Source organism: Pipistrellus hanaki (genome assembly GCF_964339955.1).
Source record: "Pipistrellus hanaki genome assembly, chromosome: 16".
Classification (NCBI taxonomy): Eukaryota; Metazoa; Chordata; class Mammalia; order Chiroptera; family Vespertilionidae; genus Pipistrellus; species Pipistrellus hanaki.
Window position 1 is genome coordinate 2,837,304 of NC_140518.1, and position 19,963 is coordinate 2,857,266.

At 48.8% G+C, this 19,963-nt stretch overlaps 1 protein-coding gene across 2 annotated transcripts in view; it reads left to right on the plus strand.

Moving 5' to 3' along the window:
- Nucleotides 1–1,351: 1,351 nt before the first annotated feature.
- The window catches only part of GRB2 (growth factor receptor bound protein 2), a 53,554-nt gene continuing 34,942 nt past the window's right edge, over nucleotides 1,352–19,963 (plus strand). The window contains exons 1-2 of one of the 2 annotated variants that reach the window (XM_084862241.1): nucleotides 1,352–1,592; nucleotides 7,259–7,453. In XM_084862241.1, coding sequence (XP_084718367.1) covers nucleotides 7,376–7,453 — 78 coding nt within the window. In that variant the 5' untranslated portion in view covers nucleotides 1,352–1,592; nucleotides 7,259–7,375. The remainder of the gene's footprint in view (nucleotides 1,593–7,258; nucleotides 7,454–19,963) is intronic. The other variant, XM_084862240.1, reaches the window with a different exon arrangement.

Here is a 19,963-nt window from a genome sequence, read left to right on the forward strand (position 1 = left end):
TGGTTGGCAAACTCATTAGTCAACGGAGCCAAATATCAACAGTACAAGGATTGAAATATCTTTTGAGAGCCAAGTTTTTTAAACTTAAACTTCTTCTAAACACTACTTCAAAATAGACATGCCCGGGCAGTGGTATTTTGTGGAAGAGCCACACTCAAGGGGCCAAAGAGCCGCATGTGGCTCGCGAGCCACAGTTTGCCGACCACGGGTCTAGGCAGCTGTCCTCTAGATCACAAACTGCTGAGCACAGGCGTTGTGGGGTCCACCCCTGCCTAGCTCCTCGCATGCAGTTGACTCTCAATAGAAAGAAGAGTCATTTTCCTTATTTCGACGGGCTTGTTTTCTCTAGAATCAGACGTGTGCTTATTCTCGCTTCAGCGTTATTTTGTTGGCTTCCGGAGAGCCCATTGCCATGAGACACGTTCTGTTCTCTCCTTTAATTGGAAAGAGCTTTTGGCACAGAAAAGACGAGTTCCTCCTCCAAGCGCCATCTCCTGTCCCTCCGCCGCCCTCCCCCCGCCCAGTACAGGAATCAGCTGCTGAGCATTGCCCCGAACGCCTCACCTCCACGCCTCCGGCCGCGCTACGCTCGGTGCGTGCGGCTGCTCCCTCCGTCCGGGACGCCTCGCCCCCGCGTCTCCGTCTAGCGAACTCCTACTCGTCCTGCAAGACTCAGCCCTGATACCACCACCCACAGCATCTTCCTTCCCTGGGAAGGCCTTTCTGAGACGGGCAGGGGAGCGACCCCCGCCCCACCCCTTTGGCTGGCTCAGCAAGCCCCCAGCTGATTGCAGCAATGCTGGTGGCATTCTTTGTTTACGTTTCCTCCACTCCCGTGGACCCTGAATTCCTCGAGGGCCAGGGTTTCTGTCCGCTCCCTTACCTTCAATATCTATCTAGCACCCTGCTCAGCGGAGGCGGGGGATTCGATCAGTGAACAAATGAATCTGTCAATTTATCTAACACCGCAGGGCTGGGGCCAGATCCCCAAATAGTTCAAGACCAGGTCCTCTATTTGGGGGTACTGCATGCCGGAGGGAGATTCTCCCCCGACCCCCCCAATTGCCTTGGTCTGGTGGAAGGGGAAGGGAAGTGACTCGGCGGCGCAGAAGACTTCCTCCTTTGGGGTTACGCTGTAATTTACCGGCTCCGGCACCGAATGGGTTAAGGCGACTCGGGGGCGGGGCCGTGCGGGTGCCACCTGCTGCGGGGCGGCCGTGCGCAGGCGCCCTGGCGTCTAGGAGGTTTAACAGCGGTAGGCGGCCGCCGAGGGGCGCATGCGCCCTGGGCCTTTTCCGCCGGGGGAAATCTCGCGGGGGCGGGGCGGGACGGGGCGGGACCGGGCGGAGGAGTTCTCGCGGGACTCCCGAGAGGAGCGGAAGCGCGGCGGCTGTGCTGCTTCAGCGACCGGGCGGCGGCGGCGGCATCGGCGGCGGCGACCGAGATTGTGGCGGTGACAGCGGCCGGAACAGGCGCTGCCCTCGGGGAGCAGCAGCGCGGTCGGCGGCCACGCACTCCGCTGTGGAGGGGCCGGTGCGGAGCGGAGCAGCTGCGCCACGGTGAGCGGGGCCGGCCGCGGCGGCGCTGGCTCGGTGCGTCTTCCGAGCCCCGCTCCGAAGCGGGAGTCCGCCCGTAGGGACCCGGCTCAGCCTCCCGAGGCCGCCGGGCCTGGGGGTAGGGACGGCGAGGTGTGGGGCAGGAGAGGGGGTCCCCGGGACTCTGGACTCCGCGTTTCCTCTTTTGGGGCGCTTCCTTCCTGGGGACTGTCCTCCCGGGGCCCTCGGCTCCGGACGGAGCCCCCGGACCCCGGAGCAGAAGGCGGGGGGCTCCTGGCCCTGCTTCCTGCTTTCTTCACGGGGGGTTTGCGCAGACGGACCTCGGGAGAAGCCCGCGAGCACGGGCTGCTCATCCCGTGAGTCAGTCTGACTCGGCCCGGAGGCGGGGGGTTCTCTGCGGCTGCACATGGGCGAGCGGCGCCCTCGGACCCGCACGGCCACCAGCTCTCCATCCGCCTGGTGTCTTGGGGCTGAGTTTCGGGAGGGAACCCCCCAACCCTGTCACTCCCGTGCGCTGGAACGTTTGCTGCCGAGACAGTGGAGATGCCTGTACTTCTGCTCCCCCTTTCCCCACGCGGCCCCCCTTTGCGAACTGAAAAATGCCCAGAAAAATAAGCGGCGGCGGCTGAGGGGTTGGAACGCTCCGGAGAGAGATTCCGGCGAGAGAGGGGAGAGCCGCCGGGCGGTGGTTTGCATGGGTGACGCTCGCCATGAGTGGCTGGGAGCCGCCTGAGCCCCAGCCTGTTGGGGGGCTGTCCGCGGCCGGCCCCGGGGGCTGTGAAAGGCCGGGGTGCAGCGGGGCTGAGGGAAGCGCATCCAGGGCTCCCGGTCCCGTGGGCGCTCCGGAAAGAGCGGAGAAGACACGGGAGAAACGAGCATCCGTTTCCCTGTCTTTCTTGTCCCCGTTCCTCTTCGTGCTCCTCTCCCTTCCACTGACGACAGGCTCACTCGCGTGTCATGCAAGTCATCTGCCGCCCCCCCTCCGCGCCTTCCCCCCTCCTTTTTTCTAATCTACTTCCCCTTCTTTCTCGTCGTCTCCTCGCTGGCATAATTTTTTGAGGTTTCTCTGCTCCTTGCGCAGTTCGTCTTCTCATTTGATGATCGCGTTTTCTCTCCGGAGAAGTGAGCCCCTTTCCCCGCTTTAGCCTTTGCTTCCCAGCGTCCAGGTGCTCCTTCCGCCAGCCAGGAGGGTTGCTGGAGAGCCACCGAGCCTTCGCTTCTCCCGCTGGCAACTGCGAGGCTCCGAGGCTTGAATTCATCCCTCTGTGATCGATGCTGCCACTAGGTCAACTTGCTCGTTTCGTCTGTGTTTTAGTTGTTTTCTTCATTTTAGGATCACACTTTTGTGCCAGCTGATGCTTTTCTTCCGGTGTCACTTTTGTATTAGGGAGATTGAGTCGATCGGGGGCTGTATGTTGTATGTATGACTTCTCACTGGCTTTTAGGGGGGAGGGTGGTCAAGGTAAAACACAACAACAAAAACGGAAACCAACCATAGACCTGTATTTCAGTAGAATTAAGATAACGTGAACCGTTTAAGGGAACAGAATTTATTTAGATCTTTGATCAGTTAGAGCTTGCCCATTGCAATAGCACTAATATTTTGGAGCAGGCTAAAAGAATTTCATTTTTAAGTTATAGCTGACATACAGTGTTAAATTCATCTCACGTGTACTTTATCAGGCTTTTAGAAATCGGGCACCTTTTCCTACATCTGCTAGAATCAGCCCTCTTTTTTATTGTTGTTGGATTTTTTTTGAGAGAAAGAAAAAACTTTGTCTTGCTGCCCCTTCCCTTGTTCAAAATTTTCTGAATTCAAAAAAAAAAAAAAAAAAAGTAGTTAGTGCTTTTAATCAGCTTTCTTTGATACTAAAAGCAAGCATTTCAATGCTTGAGGCTGTTCCCTTCCTGAGCAAGTATATTCAGATGGGAAGGATTATTGGGTGTTAAATACTACTGGCTTGATGGTACTTGGAGATTTCTCTCAGTCATTTCTGTTATCGTGTTGCATGTTGTGCAGCTACAGTTCTAATTGTTACTGGAGCAGAAGAGGAATAGATTTTGGAGAAATGCAATAACACAGAGACCCACCATGCGCTCCTGGGAGGAAGTAACTTGCTTGATTCAGAACTTTCTGGCGCTCCTGACTGACCATCGAGAGTCTTGGTTTTGTCAAAGTTGGCTTTTCCCCAGTTGTGCCAAGTGGACATGCATGATTTCTGTTGTCTAAAGATGTTGTAGTGCTTTCCCTGGAACACGGAGATTAAAATCTGGTAAAGACACCCTGATACTGGTACAGCAGTGATTCTTAAAATGAGGCAGGCGTAAGAATTACCAGTGAGTCTTACGTACAACTAGGTTCTGGGCCTAAGGCCACGACACTGCAGAACTCCAGAAGGCCCCTCAGTGGATCAGCCTCTACATGGGGTGATTTTGATGCAGCTGTTGGGAGATGCGTTGAGTAACAGCATCTCGAGGACCAGAACCGTTGTTACAGAGTGCAGCGGTTACAGAGTGCAGCCATAGGATAACGAGACGAATGTGGCTTTAAATTACTCGACCTCAGTGTATACTTTTCTGTGTGTGCAGAGTAAATATTTAAAAGCCTAATAGAATACATGACTATAGATGTGATTAGTTTTTGTGTGTGTAAATGTTTGAACTTTGTTAGGACTGTGGTGTGGAGCAATGTAATTTTAAGTTAACGCTTAAAGAGGCCTGTTAGTTTGCCTATTAGATAGTGTGTATGTAGATAGAAGTTCTAGATTGATTTCGGAAACATAGGGACTAACTATGTCAAAAGGGACCCGGGGATGCTAGTTAACACCTCAGTGCTTACGCCAGAGGCTCTGCTGAGACCTTACAGGTGGGTCTCTGTCAGGAATCACAGTGGCCTCATGAGGCCATTTTCCAGCTGGGGATGCTTGCCTTCTAAAATGCATCGCCTGAGCTGGGCTGGGAGGTGCTGCTGGGAACGGTTGAGACATCCTCTCATTAGGCCTCCGTGTGGAGTGCACTCCCAGCCCTCTGCTTGGGAAGGGTGGTAACAGCAACAGCCATTGGAAGGATTATACATGGCGTTCACTCCCAGATTTCTGCCTTTCATAACCAGGGTTGCGTATTGTTCTGTCTTTAATGGAACACACCCTTTGGAGTCCCTCTGGCCCGGGAAGCTGACATCTTCACGTTTTCCCTCCCAGATGCTCTTTGATTCGGAAATATCGGTTGTGCTTGAGTTTCATTTCTATCAAGTTGTATCTGACAAAGCCATGGTCACTTGAAACATGGTTTTCACTTGTTGGTTTTTAGGCTTTCTCTGGGAAGCCTGCGGGAGATGCATTGAGTAACAGCAGTAAAACAAGTGTTGAACATGGTCCTGGTTTTTCTGTGTGGCTGTGCAGTTACACGGCAGTTGTCTGAAATCCTGACGCACAGACGTCTGTGCCCTGTGACAGCATAGTGCCTGGGCAGTGCCAGTGCTCTGGGCTTCTGTCTGACTTCCATTTTGCAAAAATGAAACTCTTTGCTCTTTTTAGATCTGCCCAAGTATTGCTCGGGTTCCCATCATTGATCCCATCATTGATACATAGTCCTGGCAGTCAGACCTGGGGACCCTTTCAGATAAGCAGTCAGGCCTGCGGAAACATGGATGGGCCTGTGGCAGAGATTTTGGAGCATTTATAACCAATCAAATGTAGGTACACACATTGGAAAGTAAGCCAAAGAGGAAAAGCGGTTACTAATGCTGGGGAAAACTAAAGGGCTTCCTAAAAGGAAATTGCAATACATTATCTAAATCACCAATGAACAGTATTTCATGTTGTAATACTGCTTACACCAGAATATGTGGCATCGCTGGGAGGGGACAGAGGAGATTAGCAGGGGTGCAGTAGTTAGGTGAGAGATGATGGCTGGAATGAACTAAGAAACAGCAACAGGAGCATATTACTTAGAAACATTGTAAGTGAATCCAAAAGAGAAAGCTAAAAACCAATTTGGGGTGATTACTTGCGGGTGTTGGGGTAGGGAACTGCTCTTTTTCATGAATTTCAATACTCGGATTTTTAAAGTTATGTACATGGATTAGTTTGATAAGAATTACACTACAAAGGGTATAAGTAAGGGGTTTTTGAAGACATGCAAAAATAAACACTCTGAGACTGATCTTTGTTATATTTGGTAATATATGACAGCCTGCTTTCTCTGCTCCCTCGGGGCCAGTGCCACAAAGGACGTCCTAGGTCTGGCCTGACAGAGTAGACGTTGGTCTGGCTTGTTAGTTTACCTGCAGCAGCACGTTTGGCTTTTAGAATTTGACTGAAGGCCTTTTTGTTACCAGGTAATTTCTTTTCCCCTGGGTGACACTCGTTTTTCTCCCATCTTCACGTTCCCGCTGCTTTCCGCTTAGTCCCTTTGCAGCTGTGCTTGACTAAGGCCCCACTTGGTAACTTTAGGACAAAGGAATAATAATCACTTGTATCCTTCAAACGGGTTCTCTGCTGGGTGGTAATTAGTGTCACTATAAATAGTGTGTCCCCGTTCTGCCAGGATTCAGGTTGTTTGCGCTTTCCTTTCGCCCAGCGGCTGGGAGTAAGAAAACAGCGGCTGGGAGTAAGAATGGGGCTTTCTTTCCTTCAGTTCTGCAAAGGGCTGGCTGTGCCCCACATTCAGGCTGGAGGCCGCTCCGGCAGCGATGGTCTGCGGGGCCCTCGGTCCCATCACCTGTGCGCACCGGAGGCTGCCGGCACCGGGCATTGGCACCGGCACAGGCACGGCCGGCCGAGCAGAGCAGTTGTGCTCCGGTAACCGGGGGAGGCTTGTTTGGCTTCCTGCACCATCTCCCTGCTCTTTCTTTCCCCAGACATTTCTGACAGCTCATTCTAGAAGCAGGATTTCCTTCACATGTAGGTGAGGACTTCAGCTTTGCTCCGTAGGCTACTTAAAAAATAACGTGGGGGCCGCTTCTGGAATACGAAACCTTGGAGATCCATTTCCAGGGCGAGCGGAGACCCAAAGTTTCGGGGGGCTCTGGGGGCCTTATTGCAAGACTAGCAGAAGGCTCAGCAGCAAAAGGCTGAGGAAAGGCTGTTGGACCTTCTCTGGTGTCTATGCTCAGATAGTAGACCAAATAAAAAGTAGACCCTGTGTCCGCTCTCCTGCTCTCCGAGGAGCAGCCAAGGTCTAGTTTCCGAGAAGAGTTAGAAGCAGCGCGGGACCAAAGCTGGCACGGCTTGCGTTTGGACTGGGGATGGGCACCCAGCCTTTTCAGAAAAGCAGGAAGGCCGGCAGGGAAAGGAGGGAGCCGGGCCTTTAACGAGGGAAGGAGGGGGCATCCCCCGGGGAGCCTGCTCTCAGGGGACTCTGTTTTGTGCCTGGAGGAGAGGGTAAGGGGAGGGAGGGGAGGTGGGAACCGAGCGGGACTCCAGCCGGCCGTTCCTGCTCCCTGCTCCGCGCACGCCCAGCGGGAAGGAAGAGGAAGTGTGTCTGGAGGAGCTCAGCCGCCGCCATTGGCCAGCGGGCCTGTCAGTCGCCTGGGCCCGAGGCTGAAAAGAGGAAGGAGATCAGGGCTCTCGCTTGGAAGGGAGGGAGGCGGGCTGAGCCAGCCTGACCAGGGGGCGTGGGGGCTGGGACGGCTGGCCTATTGGCAGGGCGGGGCTGCTTCAGTCCCGGCCACTCTCTCAGTCATCCGTCTTCTGATCCAGGCGGCATTGTGTCCGGAGCCGGAGCGGTCCCAGCAGAGGAGGCTGAGCCCCGCCGGCTGCTTCGGCAGGGAAGACCCCCTTCCCCCTGCTAGCCGTGAGCCCTGAGCAGCGCGCAGAATGGAAGCCATCGCCAAATATGACTTCAAAGCCACTGCAGACGACGAGCTGAGCTTCAAAAGGGGGGACATCCTCAAGGTAAGCGTTGCTGCCAAGCGAATGCCGAGATGGCCTCTGTCCTCACCTTCCTCCTCCCGCCGGGCAGCGCACAAAGGAGCCGCGCTCCTCCTCCTGGTGCCCACCGTGAGCACTCAGCAGCGCGTGAGGCCGGGAGCCGAGATGGACGCCGAGGAGAACATGAAATATGACTTCGGGGTGGTGTGTGCGATGTATGGTCTTTAACTGCCTTTGTGTGAACGCCTCGAGCATTTCTCTTTGCTTGTTGATATTGGTCCTATTTCAAGTGAAGTCAAAGCAATACGACTGTAGTGAGGAAGTAGGTTGATTTACCTTGGAGAGTTTTATTAAAAAATTAGAGGATGTTTTGAAAGACCTAAACTTGAAGTATTTATGTAAAAGCACTCCATTAGTCTTCTTTTACCTAGTGAAAAGATGTTTGCATTCTGGAATATGATCCCGGTCGGTTAGAAATTAATTTCCCCTCGTTTAGAGAGGTTGTTAGAAATACATGCCAAACTCATTAAAGAACTCAGTGTGTCTTTATTCTTTTTTGAAAAAAAACCCAGTGGAGTTCTAAATAATAAGGTTCAGTTTACTGTTGTACAAGTCAGACTTCGATATTCTTAGAAGAAACTTGAGGAGCAATTACCCATTTTAAACTCTAATTGCACAAAAGAAACCCGCTGACAGTTTAGAAAAAAATAAGCTGCTTTCCAGTTTGCAGCTCATTGGGAACCCCACTGTTTCCAGGAGGATCACTCTCCCCCCGGACGTTAATTATGCCGTTTACCCAGTGACTGGAGCAGTCCGCCCTTTTGGGTATGCAGCTCCCTTTTTCACAAGGCGGGTGTTAGCGAATAGTGTCACTTTACAGGAGGAAAACTTGAACTTTAGTGTTTGCCTGCTCACCATGTCTCACGCTTTGACTTTTTCCCCCTCTCTGAACCTCAGTCTGATTGCTGGAAACTGCTACTGTTCGTTGACTATCCCTGAATGAAATGATTAGAATTTTACAAAGAGGAAAAAGGTGGAAATGTAGAAATATGGTCCTTTCAAAAATAACTAGTTTTTTGTATGTGTGTTTTTTTTGTTTTTTTTTTAAGTTATGCAGACCTATGGAGAGTGACTATTTGGGCTCATTGCCAAAGGCATAGAGCTCTCTGAAGTGACTGCACAGTAGTTTAATGTAAAATGTGTAAGCTGGACTTCATAAAAGGTGAGATTGAAAAGCTCTTTAAGGAGAAGAAAACTGTGTGTTATGTTCAGAGCTGTTATTGTCATGCCAAGCTCTCTGAGGGTCTTCTCCCCGTCAGCACAAAACTGTCAGAAAGCAAACAGACCAGCTACAGGTTTTAGAATGGCGTATATCTCCTGATTCTGTTTCCTTAGAGAGCTAGAAATCAGAGCAACTGTAACTTAGACAGCGATTACTCTGTATCATTGGTGTTCCGAGGAGGTAATTTGGTGTTTTCATACGTGATGACTGTTTTCAGCAGATAATCCGCCAGTGATATCATAAGATTGGCTACTCAAATACCCACATTTGTAGCCTGTGTGAAAACCTTTTGGAGCCAAGCGTTGTTGTTTTTTTATTTTATTTATTTTTTATTTTTATTGATCTCAGAGAGGAAGGGAAATGAAGAGAGATGGAAACATCAATGATGAGAGAATCACTGATCAGCTGCCTTCTGCACACCCCTACTGGGGATCTAGCCCACATGTGCGGGGACTGGGAACCAAAGACCTCCTGGTTCATAGGCTGATGCTCAAACACTAAGCCACACTGCCCGGGCATTGTTTTTTTAAAATACAAACTGATTTCTCTATTAAACTCACCATAGAAACTTGAATGGAAGCCTCATGGTTCATATTTTTCTCAAGTTTATCCCATTGCATATTTAGCACGAAAGCAACAAAATAAAGGAGGGATTTGCGGATTTTTAAGAATTTTTAGACAAGACCTTCCCCTATTTACTGTCACCAAAGTTTTTCCAAGACCTTGAACATTTTATAAGTTCTCCAACATAAATTGGTAACCTCTTGAACAAGTATAAAACCCTTCTCTCCCCACCCTATAATTAGAGAAGGTGATATTGTTTAACATTCCCCAAAAAAATTCATGATGGGGGAGAGAGTGAATCAGTGCTCCCACGTACTTTCAGATTTTCTCTGGGGAGAGAAAAATCCGTATATTCGGTTCTTTCCATTTGGGTAGATAACTGGCATATGAAGTCATAATGCCATTATTGCTTTTGAGTCGTGGCCATTAGCTATTAGTAATCTTGTGATTTTACTCCAAAAAAAAAAAGTGATAATACAGTAGTTGCCCTTTGTCTCCTAATTCTGTGTAACAGCTGAGTGAAGAGGAGGGCCATGGCTTTGTGTTAAGAGCTGTTAGTAAAAAACAACAGTGCTTCCTTCATCTGATCACTCAAGGAGAAACCGGCTTCATTTGAGTGGGTCTGATTTGATTTGATAACTCTTGAGGGTCTTAAAACGAGTTTAGAGGTGGCTGGAATAGCATTGACCAGTTTAATTAGATTAAAATATCCATATTTGCCCTCTCTGGGTAAAGGGGGCATGAGCATATTGGTGTTCACACGCTTTATTTTAATATAATGAAATAGAAAGGGGCTCAGGCCCCTGCCTCTGGCTAGAGTTAGGAAGGATTGCATCCTCCCCGTCTTCGAGTTCCTGGTTAGCTTTTGGTTACTGTGGATTCCTGTCCTCCAGCACACCACTTTCTTATTTCTATCTGCACATTGACTTGTACTGCCCTGAGAAAAGAGAGAAAACTAAAGACAGTTTACTGGAGGCCTAAAATAGACCTGAATGCTTCAGTATATCTGCCTTTGTTACTTCTCTCTCACAAAAGCTTGTATTTTCTGAGAAGGCGCGGGGGCACAGAAAGGGGAGGAATTGCTCTCTTGCTGCAGGTTGCAGGCTCTGCGTGGCTGAGCCTCGCCTCGCCGGTAGCCCCGCTGTTGCGGGCAGGCTTGGAGAGCACTGGGAATTGGCCCCTGGTGGGCCCCTAACCCCGCCAGTGTCTGCGCTCCCCTAAAAGCTGCCTTTGCCATCTAGGGGCCATGCAGGCATACTCCAAACAGTGCTGCACACGAATTAAGAACCGTTTTGAGCTCTCAAACCTGTGTTCATCCCATTCTTGTCTTCCATCAAGGCAGACCTTCGACTCAGAGGAGAGCCAGCAGTGGGCCGGCCACTCTCTGGCCGAGCTCCCTGTCCCAGCTGCACCAGCTGCTTTAGAACTAGATACTGGTTCCCGCTCAGACCTTTGAAGTGTTCTCTCAGCACCGACGTCTCTGTTTCCCTGTCACGTTTCCTGGGCTTCTCCTCGGGCCACGTCCTGGGGTGACTTGCTTTGAGAGTTGGGGAAGAAATAGATGATGTACTTTTTCTCCTCAGGTACTCTTTTTTTTTTTTTCCTCCTGTGCCTGGATGAGGCTGAGGCATTATTTTATAGTGAGATCAAAACAAGAGTAGTGAACATGTTTACATGTTCTTGTAAGTTTCACCTTGTTTAGGCAGCACTTGCTGCACCTCCCACAGCCCATTAGCTGCCATTAGCTGCCCAGGAAGGAACTAGGGAGGGCTACAAGGTCAGCCTTAATTATGCTCGGAGAGCCCTGCCCTCCAAGCTGGGATTTGAGTGTGTCCCCCCGCCCCCACAGGTCAATTCCTCAGGTACTCTTAAAATCAAATATGAGAAATGAAGATTAATCTGAGACAGTATATGGCTGTATGTAAAATTGGAGGATTTTTTGAACAGAAGACGTTTTAAAATCTATTAATTTAGACTTACTATTTCACAGAGGAGGAAGTGGGAGCCCATAGAGGGTAAATGATCTATGCAAGATCACAATCAGTACTTAGCAGTGCACTGGTGTTGGATGGAATGGTGAAGTGTGCTAACCTGTAACTGCCAAAGGAATTAGGAAGGGAAGAGATGGGCAAGACTAAGTCAGAGAAAGCTCTGCGGGAGAAATGCCACTTGAACTGGACCCTTTGAAATAAATCGGAAAGGGCTAGGTCCGTGGTCGGCAAACTCATTAGTCAACAGAGCCAAATATCAACAGTACGACAATTGAAATTTCTTTTGAGAGCCAAACCTTTTCAACTTCTTCTAATGCCACTTCTTCAAAATAGACTCGCCCAGGCTGTGGATTTTGTGGAAGAGCCACACTCAAAGGGCCAAAGAGCCGCATGTGGCTCTCGAGCTGCAGTTTGCCCATCACGGGGCTTGGTGAGAGGGGCGGGAGGGGGTTGTTTGAGGGTGGTAGTTGTACTTGAGTTTGAGATAGGGATGCCAAAATAAGGTTATAGATTGTGGTGACATTGTAGAGAATAAGGTAGAATTGGAGTCAGGTAAGAAAAACTCAGTTTTATCTTTTAAGAAGCATCTGCAGGTTTTAGTGGATGATGAAAGGTGCCCTGTGTGTCCAGTGGGCTGCAGAGGCAAGCCTGGAGTCCCGCCTGGAAGGCTGCAGCAGCCAGGCTGTGAGGTAGGTGAGTGCCTGCAGAGGTGTTAGACCGGGAACGAAGGCCGGTGGTATGAGAGGCTGAAAGGACACACGGGGTTTCTGCTGGTCAGCTGGGGCATTTGTGAAACTGAGAAGACTGTGCATTGAGGATGTTTCCAAGAAATCGGATTTAATTGGTCCCAGTTTTCACAATAGCTGGGTTTTGGCACACAGCTCCATTTCAGGTGTTTAACTGACCAAACCTAAAAAAGACAAGAGGTTGGGCTGTTTCTTTTTTTCTTCACTATTTTGGTCTGGTATCGCTATGCTTTAGCCTGTTGATAAGAATGTGTATCAATCTTGTTGACTAAACCCAGAATATTGCATTTACTCTTTTGAGAATGGGGGCTGTTTGAGTTCCCTTACAGCAGGTAATTTGATTGCCTTTCATTATATTCATTTATCCCCTGTCATCTGGATGGATTATTTCCAAGAAGGTGCTAAGAATGAATGACTTTCAGTTCCTGTACAAGACTCCTTTTGGGAGGCTGGCTGAAGACCAGTCACCCTGTTTGGAGAAAGAAACGTTTAAGGAAACGCAATATTCCTTTAGGGTCTTTCAAGTTTCACTTCTGTGAGTCATGGTAGTTAAAGTCATTATTGAATAGTTGCCATTTATGGAACATTTACTCTGTGCCATGAAGTTACACATTATTTCTAAATCGGGGCACTAAATAGGTCCCATCTCATGACTGCAGAAACAGGCTCAGAAGTTAGGTAGCTTGCTGTGGTTCACACCTCGGTAAGTGGCAGCGTTGGGGCCTGTGCTCACGGCTGACTGCGATGCTTGCTGCAGTGTGGTGCTGCCCCTCGAACTTGCAGGATGATGAAGCCGGAAACGGAAGGTGTCTGCAGTCCCGCTGTGCACTGGCCTGGCATGGACAGCGGCTTCTGTGTACCAGAACACAACATGACCTGGCAATTCCACATTTAAGAGTTCCAAAAAAAATTCTTAATTTAAAGAAATATAGACATTATGGTGCTTATTACAATTAGTCTATATATGCCACCTAGGAAATAAAATATTTCAATTGAATTATAAAATGTGGTCTTTTGTAAGATGCATTTCAGAGACTCTAACGTGTAAAAAGGGCATCTTCCAATCTATGGAATAACCATTTGGGGGTGTGTGTGTGGGGACCTAAGCCAATCAGTAGGGGGTTCATAAACAGATTATAGTTTTTGAAAATGGAATACTCTGAAGGTGTTAATATTGATGTAAATCTATATCAGCATAGAATAATAGCTACAGTTGCATAGAGATGTATTAAATGAACCCCCTTTTTAAAAAGTTACCACGTAACAAGTATATTGAGTGCTTAGTATGTATTTGCACCAAGCTAAGTGTTTTACTTGCATTCCCTTTTAATCCTTACAATAATCCCATGACAGATGCTGTTATCCTCATTTTACTGATCAGAAAGCTAAGGCTTACGTTAGTAACTTGCCCAGTTCACATTAGGATTTAAATCCAGGCCACTTTGAGTTCAGATTCCATGTTCTTGTTTTCATGCCCAGATGAAGTTAGAGAGTGAGCCCATTTATAGAAAATTGCTGTCTATTTTGTTTGCTTATTAGATACATAGACTTTTTCTAAATGGTCTCCTAAAAGACCTTATCTCCAGGGAGCTGCCTCTGCCTGTCTGATGGCCCCTAACTGCCCTCCCCTGCCAGCCTGACCTTGCCCCCAACTTCCCTCTCTGCCTCGGCCCCCACCACCATGACTTTGTTTAGAAGGAAGTCAGGCGTCCGGAAGATGGTTGGTCAACCCAGTCTAATAGCATATTACCCTTTTAGTAGTATAGATAGATTATATAGGATAGGATTGGTTAAATGGGGGAGGGGAGCCTTTTTCAGCAGGAGGAGATGCTCTTGGCAGACAAAAATACATAATCCCTATATCTGGACTGATAGCCAGCCATATGCACTATGCTGCCAAAACAGTCACTAAAAAATTGAACTGCTACCTTACGCCTTACACTAAACAGCTATAAAACCCCTCCTCAGCCCCCACCTTAGGTTCTGCCTTCGCAGTTCACTCAGATTGGGTTCTGATTGGTCGGTTTCTATGCCAGTCAGCATCTAAAGCTCCACCTCCTAGGCAACCATTGGCTCCTTGCAGTTCACCCAGATTTGGTTCTTATTGGTCTGTTTCTTTTTTTTCTTCTCTTTTTTCTTTTCTTTTTTTTAAAAATATATTTTATTGATTTTGTACATAGAGGAAGGGAGAGAGATAGAGAGTCAGAAACATCGATGAGAGAGAGTCATCGATCAGCTGCCTCTTGCACACCCCCTACTGGGGATATGCCCGCAACCAAGGTACATGCCCTTGACCGGAATCGAACCCGGGACTCTTCAGTCCCCAAGCCGAAGCTCTATCCATTGAGCAAAACCGGCCGTGGCGCATTATTGGTCTGTTTCTATGCCAGTCAGTGTCTCTGGGCCTGATCAGAGAGGCAGGGCTGATCAACAGCCCCTGTGGAGGCCTGGAGAGAAAGCAAGGCTCGGCTGCTGGCCAGGCCCCGGAGAAAAGGAGACAGGCAAGGGCTGATCAACAGCTGCCATGGAGGCTATGGATCAGACCCTACTTCTCTGTCCAGGCAGCCCCTTGATCCGCAGCCCCCTCGGCAGGCAGCGCTGGGTTACCGGACCTGCAGCAGCAGCAGCACACCGCAACTTCGGGTCAATCGAACCTTTGGTCATTATGGACTCTGGGTTTTTATATATTAGAATTAAAGCCCTCACAAAAAAAGGTTTGCTTCTCATCTACAAACTCTCAGTAACCTGTTGAAAAATTATTCTTCTATTACCTGCTTTTAGGTTTGGGTTTTTTCATATAAAAGAATGGTAACCTCAATTTGAAATGAGCTATAGTACAAATTTCCTTTGAATGTAAGTATTTACAGCTATATATTTCCTACTAAGCCTGCTTTAGTTGCATCCCATAAAGTTGGGTATGCACTTGTTCTGTTTTCATTCATCTCATTTCATTCATCTCATTGAAGTATCTTCTCATTCCCCCGTTACTTTTTTTCCTTTGACCCATTGGTTACTTAGGAGTGTGTTTAATTTCCACATATTTATGGCTTCCCTGGAATTCCTTCTGTTAATTTCTATTTTAGTTTCACTTTGCTTATAGAACATACCTTGGGTGATTTCAATCCTTTTAGATTTATTGAGGCTCATTTTATTGCCTAGCATATGTTCTGTCCTGAGGAGTGTCCCACTGTGTGCTTGCGTTGGTTGTTTATCCTGCTGTTGTTGGGTGGAGTGTGCTAGAGATATGTTAGGTCTGGTTGATTTATTATTTTCACCTTGAGTGTGTCATGATAGTAGGTAGAATTTTGATGAATTCTTAAGACTACTTATCCAGTATCTTGGTGAATCATAGCACCAAATTATCGAAGACATCCTGGGTGAAGGGTACTATGATTAATGCAAAGGCTTGGTTCACAATACACATAATATCTAGTAATACACTGTTTTAAGAGCCGTGCTACAGGTATCCTGACTGAAACACTCTTAGTCATACATGAGTATTGAAGAGTTTTCTAAGATAACTTAGAAATGCTCACGACTGCTTTGTCCATCCAGTATGCCTGACTTGCTGAGGCTTCTGTTTCTAACATTAGCCGAGCGCATTATCACTCCGAAGAGTGGTTGGTGTTGTCTAGAGCACTTAAACTTGGAAGGGTAACTGCCTTTCCGTGTATTTGGCATTACAGAAGTAGACATGAGCCATATTGATAATAGCGTGGCATATGCAAGAGCTTTAGAATAATCAAGATACTTCTTTTAGCCCTAGCTGGTTTGGCTCAATGGATAGAGCATCTGCCTGAGGACTGAAGGGTCCCGGGTTCGATTCCAGTCAGGGGCACAGGCCTGGGCTCCATCCGCAGTGGGGGGCGTGCAGGAGGCACCTGGTCAGTGTCTCTCATCATTGATGTTTCTGTCTCTCCCTCACCCTTCCTCTCTGAAATCAATAAAATATTTTTAAAAAGATACTTCTTTTACATTTTGTTAGAATTTGAGCTGAGTGCCTTCAAACTCACACTGCACATCCCTGACACCACTGCTCCCCTTTAAAGAAACACTTTTGCGGAAATAGGTTTCTGCTACACATTTCTATGTACAAAATATTGAATAGCATGTTTAAGGGGGTAGGGGGGCTTCTTTTAACAGAACTTTCTGTGAATTGAAAATAGCATGAGCCTTCGTTAGTGTGGCTCAGTGGATAGAGCCCATGGACTGAAGGGTCCCAGATTCAAGTCCAGCCAAGGGCACATACATTGGTTGCAAGCTCAGTCCCTGGCCTTGGTTGGGGCGTGTGGAAGGCAACTAATTAATCTCTCTCACATCGATGTTTCTCTCTGTCTCCCCCTCCCCCTCCACTCTCTCTAAAAATCAATGAAAACATGTCCTTGGGTGAGGTTTAACAACAGAAACATATTCTGGTGTTTGGAGTTGAGGTCCTTGGGCAAAACTGGGAAGGGAGTGGGCATGCAGAGTGCTGCAGTGGACCGGGATCAGGATTGGGGAGGAGTGTCTCATCGTGCTCCCTTTCTGCACGGCTCCCCTCCTCCTGGACGTTGATTTCCCACAACCTCCTCTCCACGGCGCTGCAGAGACGGAGGGGGACCCTGGTGCCAGTCGGTTAATGCTTTCCCTGGTGAAGATGGAGGGGCCAGAAGCGCGAGCAGAGCAGCCCGCGGTGGCCTGCGGGACGCCGGGCCTGGCGCTGCCTTCTAATTTGGGCCCTGCTGTCATGCGTGACGTGTAATGTGGTCGTGAGTGAAATGTGCAGACAGCAGCAGCTGAGGCACCTCCGGAGAGCAGAGGCAGCGTTGCTCTGGCTGCGGCAAAGCCATAATTATTGTCTTTTCGGAATTCTGTTCCACATAAATAATCTCAGGCAAAGTCTTGCCCTCGCTGTGAAGTCACTTTGATCCTTTGTGTGAACTGGCACCAACATTTTGCACAATTTGCTAACCTCACCTGAAAAACGCGACTGTTTCACCGATAGTGTCAGATAATGGCTCAGCTCACCTGTGGGCTGTGTTTAAGAAGCTCGGTCAGTTTTCAGTTAGCTGTGTAGCTCCCTGAACTCTTGTCACAGAGAAACCCTCTGGTTTTCAGTCGTGTCGTTCCTTTTGTCTGGTATAACTTGGCCTCTTCGCTGCCCTCACTGCTTAGGACGAGCCCAGGCTCCGGAGGTCTTTCCTCCCCCAGGGGCCCCCACTGCCCCGCAGCTCCGTGTGACCCCTGTCTCCGAGCTCAGTGCCCCCCACTGCCCCGCAGCTCCGTGTGACCTCTGTCTCCGAGCTCAGGGGTTCCCATGCCCCGCAGCTCCGTGTGACCTCTGTCTCCGAGCTCAGGGGTCCCCATGCCCCGCAGCTCCGTGTGACCTCTGTCTCCGAGCTCAGGGGTCCCCATGCCCCGCAGCTCCGTGTGACCTCTGGCTTCCAAGCTCAGGGCCCCCCATGCCCCGCAGCTCCGTGTGACCTCTGTCTCTGAGCTCAGGGGTCCCCATGCCCCGCAGCTCCGTGGGGACCTGTCTCCGAGCTCAGTGCCTCTCACTGCCCCGCAGCTCCGTGTGACCTCTGTCTCCGAGCTCAGGGGTCCCCATGCCCCGCAGCTCCGTGGGGACCTGTCTCCGAGCTCAGTGCCTCTCACTGCCCCGCAGCTCCGTGTGACCTCTGTCTCCGAGATCAGTGCCCCCCACTGCCCCGCAGCTCCGTGTGACCTCTGTCTCCGAGCTCAGGGGGCTCCTGTATCAGCATTCGCACAGCAGAGCGAAGGAAGCCCGAAACCCACACCGGGTTCGTCCCGCTCAGGATAAATCAGGTTCATGGTCGCGTCCTTCTTACTTGCCTCAGCTGTTTCAGCGTTTATTTAGGTGACAGACCAGAAATAGGAGCTCTTGAATTTCCATTGTAGTTTTTCATTCCTTTAGTTTTTGTCACTACCTCTTGGTTAGGTTTCTTGGCTGCTTTTCCTTTGAGTGTTTGTAAAGTATAAGTGTACTTTACTGTATCTGTGATCTAAAGAGTACTCAGTCGGTGGTTTTTTTAAGTTAATGTCCAAAAAAAAAAAAATCCCCACTTTCCATTGGGTTTTGTTTTTGAACATTCATTCCATCCATAATCATGGTGGCATTTATTTCTGCAGTGGTCCATACAGTAAGAAATATCTCTATGGAAGGAGGTTCTAAACACTATGGCTTTCTTTCCTAAATTTGTTTTTTCTTTTCCTTGGGTAAGGAAAACAAGGAAGAATAATAGAAACAGTTTACAGTAACCCTGGTGATTGTTCTAACCTATAGCTGACACAACTCACAAGAGAAAGAGCCAGAGACCAGCTCCGCAGAGGCCTACATTGGGGAAAGTCTTTTCTTATCATATACTAGCCCAGTGGTCGGCAAACTCATCAGTCCACAGAGCCAAATATCAACAGCACAACGATTGAAATTTCTTCTGAGAGCCAAATTTTTTAAACTTAAACTTCTTCTTACACCACTTCTTCAACATAGACTCGCCCAGGCCGTGGTGTTTTGTGGAAGAGCCACTTGTGGCTTGTGAGCCCTGGTTTGCCGACCACTGTACTAGAGGCCCGATGCAGAAAATTCGCGCAAGGGCTCTGCCCCGCAGCCCCGGCTTTGTCCGGAAGGTCCTTAGCTGTCCAGTCTAATTAGCATATTATGCTTTCATTATTATTGATTCTCTTGCGTTTACGTTGCTGCTAAAGGTGAGGTGGATTGGGGGAAAGAATTTCTTGTTTTTCAAGCTTTGCCAGAACACTGCATAAAAACAACTGTTTGAGCTCTTCCGAGTCCCTGTGTTTCCAGGGTGCTTTCTGACCTCTCATTAGCAGCACGCTAGGACTGGCAGCATGCTTGGTGGCGCCAAGCACAGCGGTAGCCAACCTGGAGCGGGCCCAAACCGAACAAGACACTGAAGGCAGAATGAACAAGCGGTGCGTTACTGTCAGTCAGAGTCTGCACATCTTCCAGGAAAGTGAGGCAGGCGGCTTTGACAAGCTTCTGAAAATCTGTTCGTAGACTGACATTTCAGTTCTGGGTCCTGAGTAGTGGGTTTCAGTCAACAAGGCACTAATTTTTCTTTTTAAATTTGCCCATAGAAGCAAGCTCTTGGGATGTACATACTGGTGATAAACTTGGAGCTTGAACATGGTTGCATCAGTGACCCGTGTTAATAGTCCATGTGGTATTAAAAAAATAATGAATTTGTATCTACTGGGACCTGGCTTTAGTCAGTGGCTCCATGAGTTGACCTAAGCTTTAGCTCTAAGCTTACATTAATTTTGGTATGTATCATTGGCTTATAATAGTCAGCAAGTTCAGAGATTGGATAGAAATCAAATAATGGTCTAATCGGGGCTCCAGCTCAGTGTCTCCATAATTTTTTTGTAGCTGTGCCCTGTGCTGTGTGTTAGCTTTGTTCTAAGGCGTGTTCCCTTCCCACCTCCAGCAGAAGCCCTGAGATTGGGGCTCACTGGCTCAGGGAGCCAAGGACTAAGCTGGTCGCGGGGCCTGGGGAGAGACTTGCCTGGGAGGTTTGGTTGGGGGTCATGGCCGCACAGAGGCAGCACAGAGATTGAGAAGACCACTCACTGTCTGCTCCACCCATGCTATTAGAGACTCTTCATAAATAACATTGGTAACAGCTGCAGTGTCATCCTGTGAGTGCCCCGTAATGTAGCCATTCCACTCCTGTAGAGCATTTTAGAATGTTCCCCGCCCTATTTTCAGTAATGCTTAGCTGGACATCCTTATTATAGCTAGAGATGTTTTAGAGGAAAAATAAGGCTTGATAAGATGTAAATATGGCCGGTACTGGTGTGGCTCAGTGGTAGAGTGTCAGTCTGTGGACTGAAAGGTCCCAGGTTCGATTCCGCTCAAGGTCATGTACATTGGCTGTGGGCACATCCCCAGTGGTGTGTGTGTGTGTGTGTGTGTGTGTGTGTGCAGGAG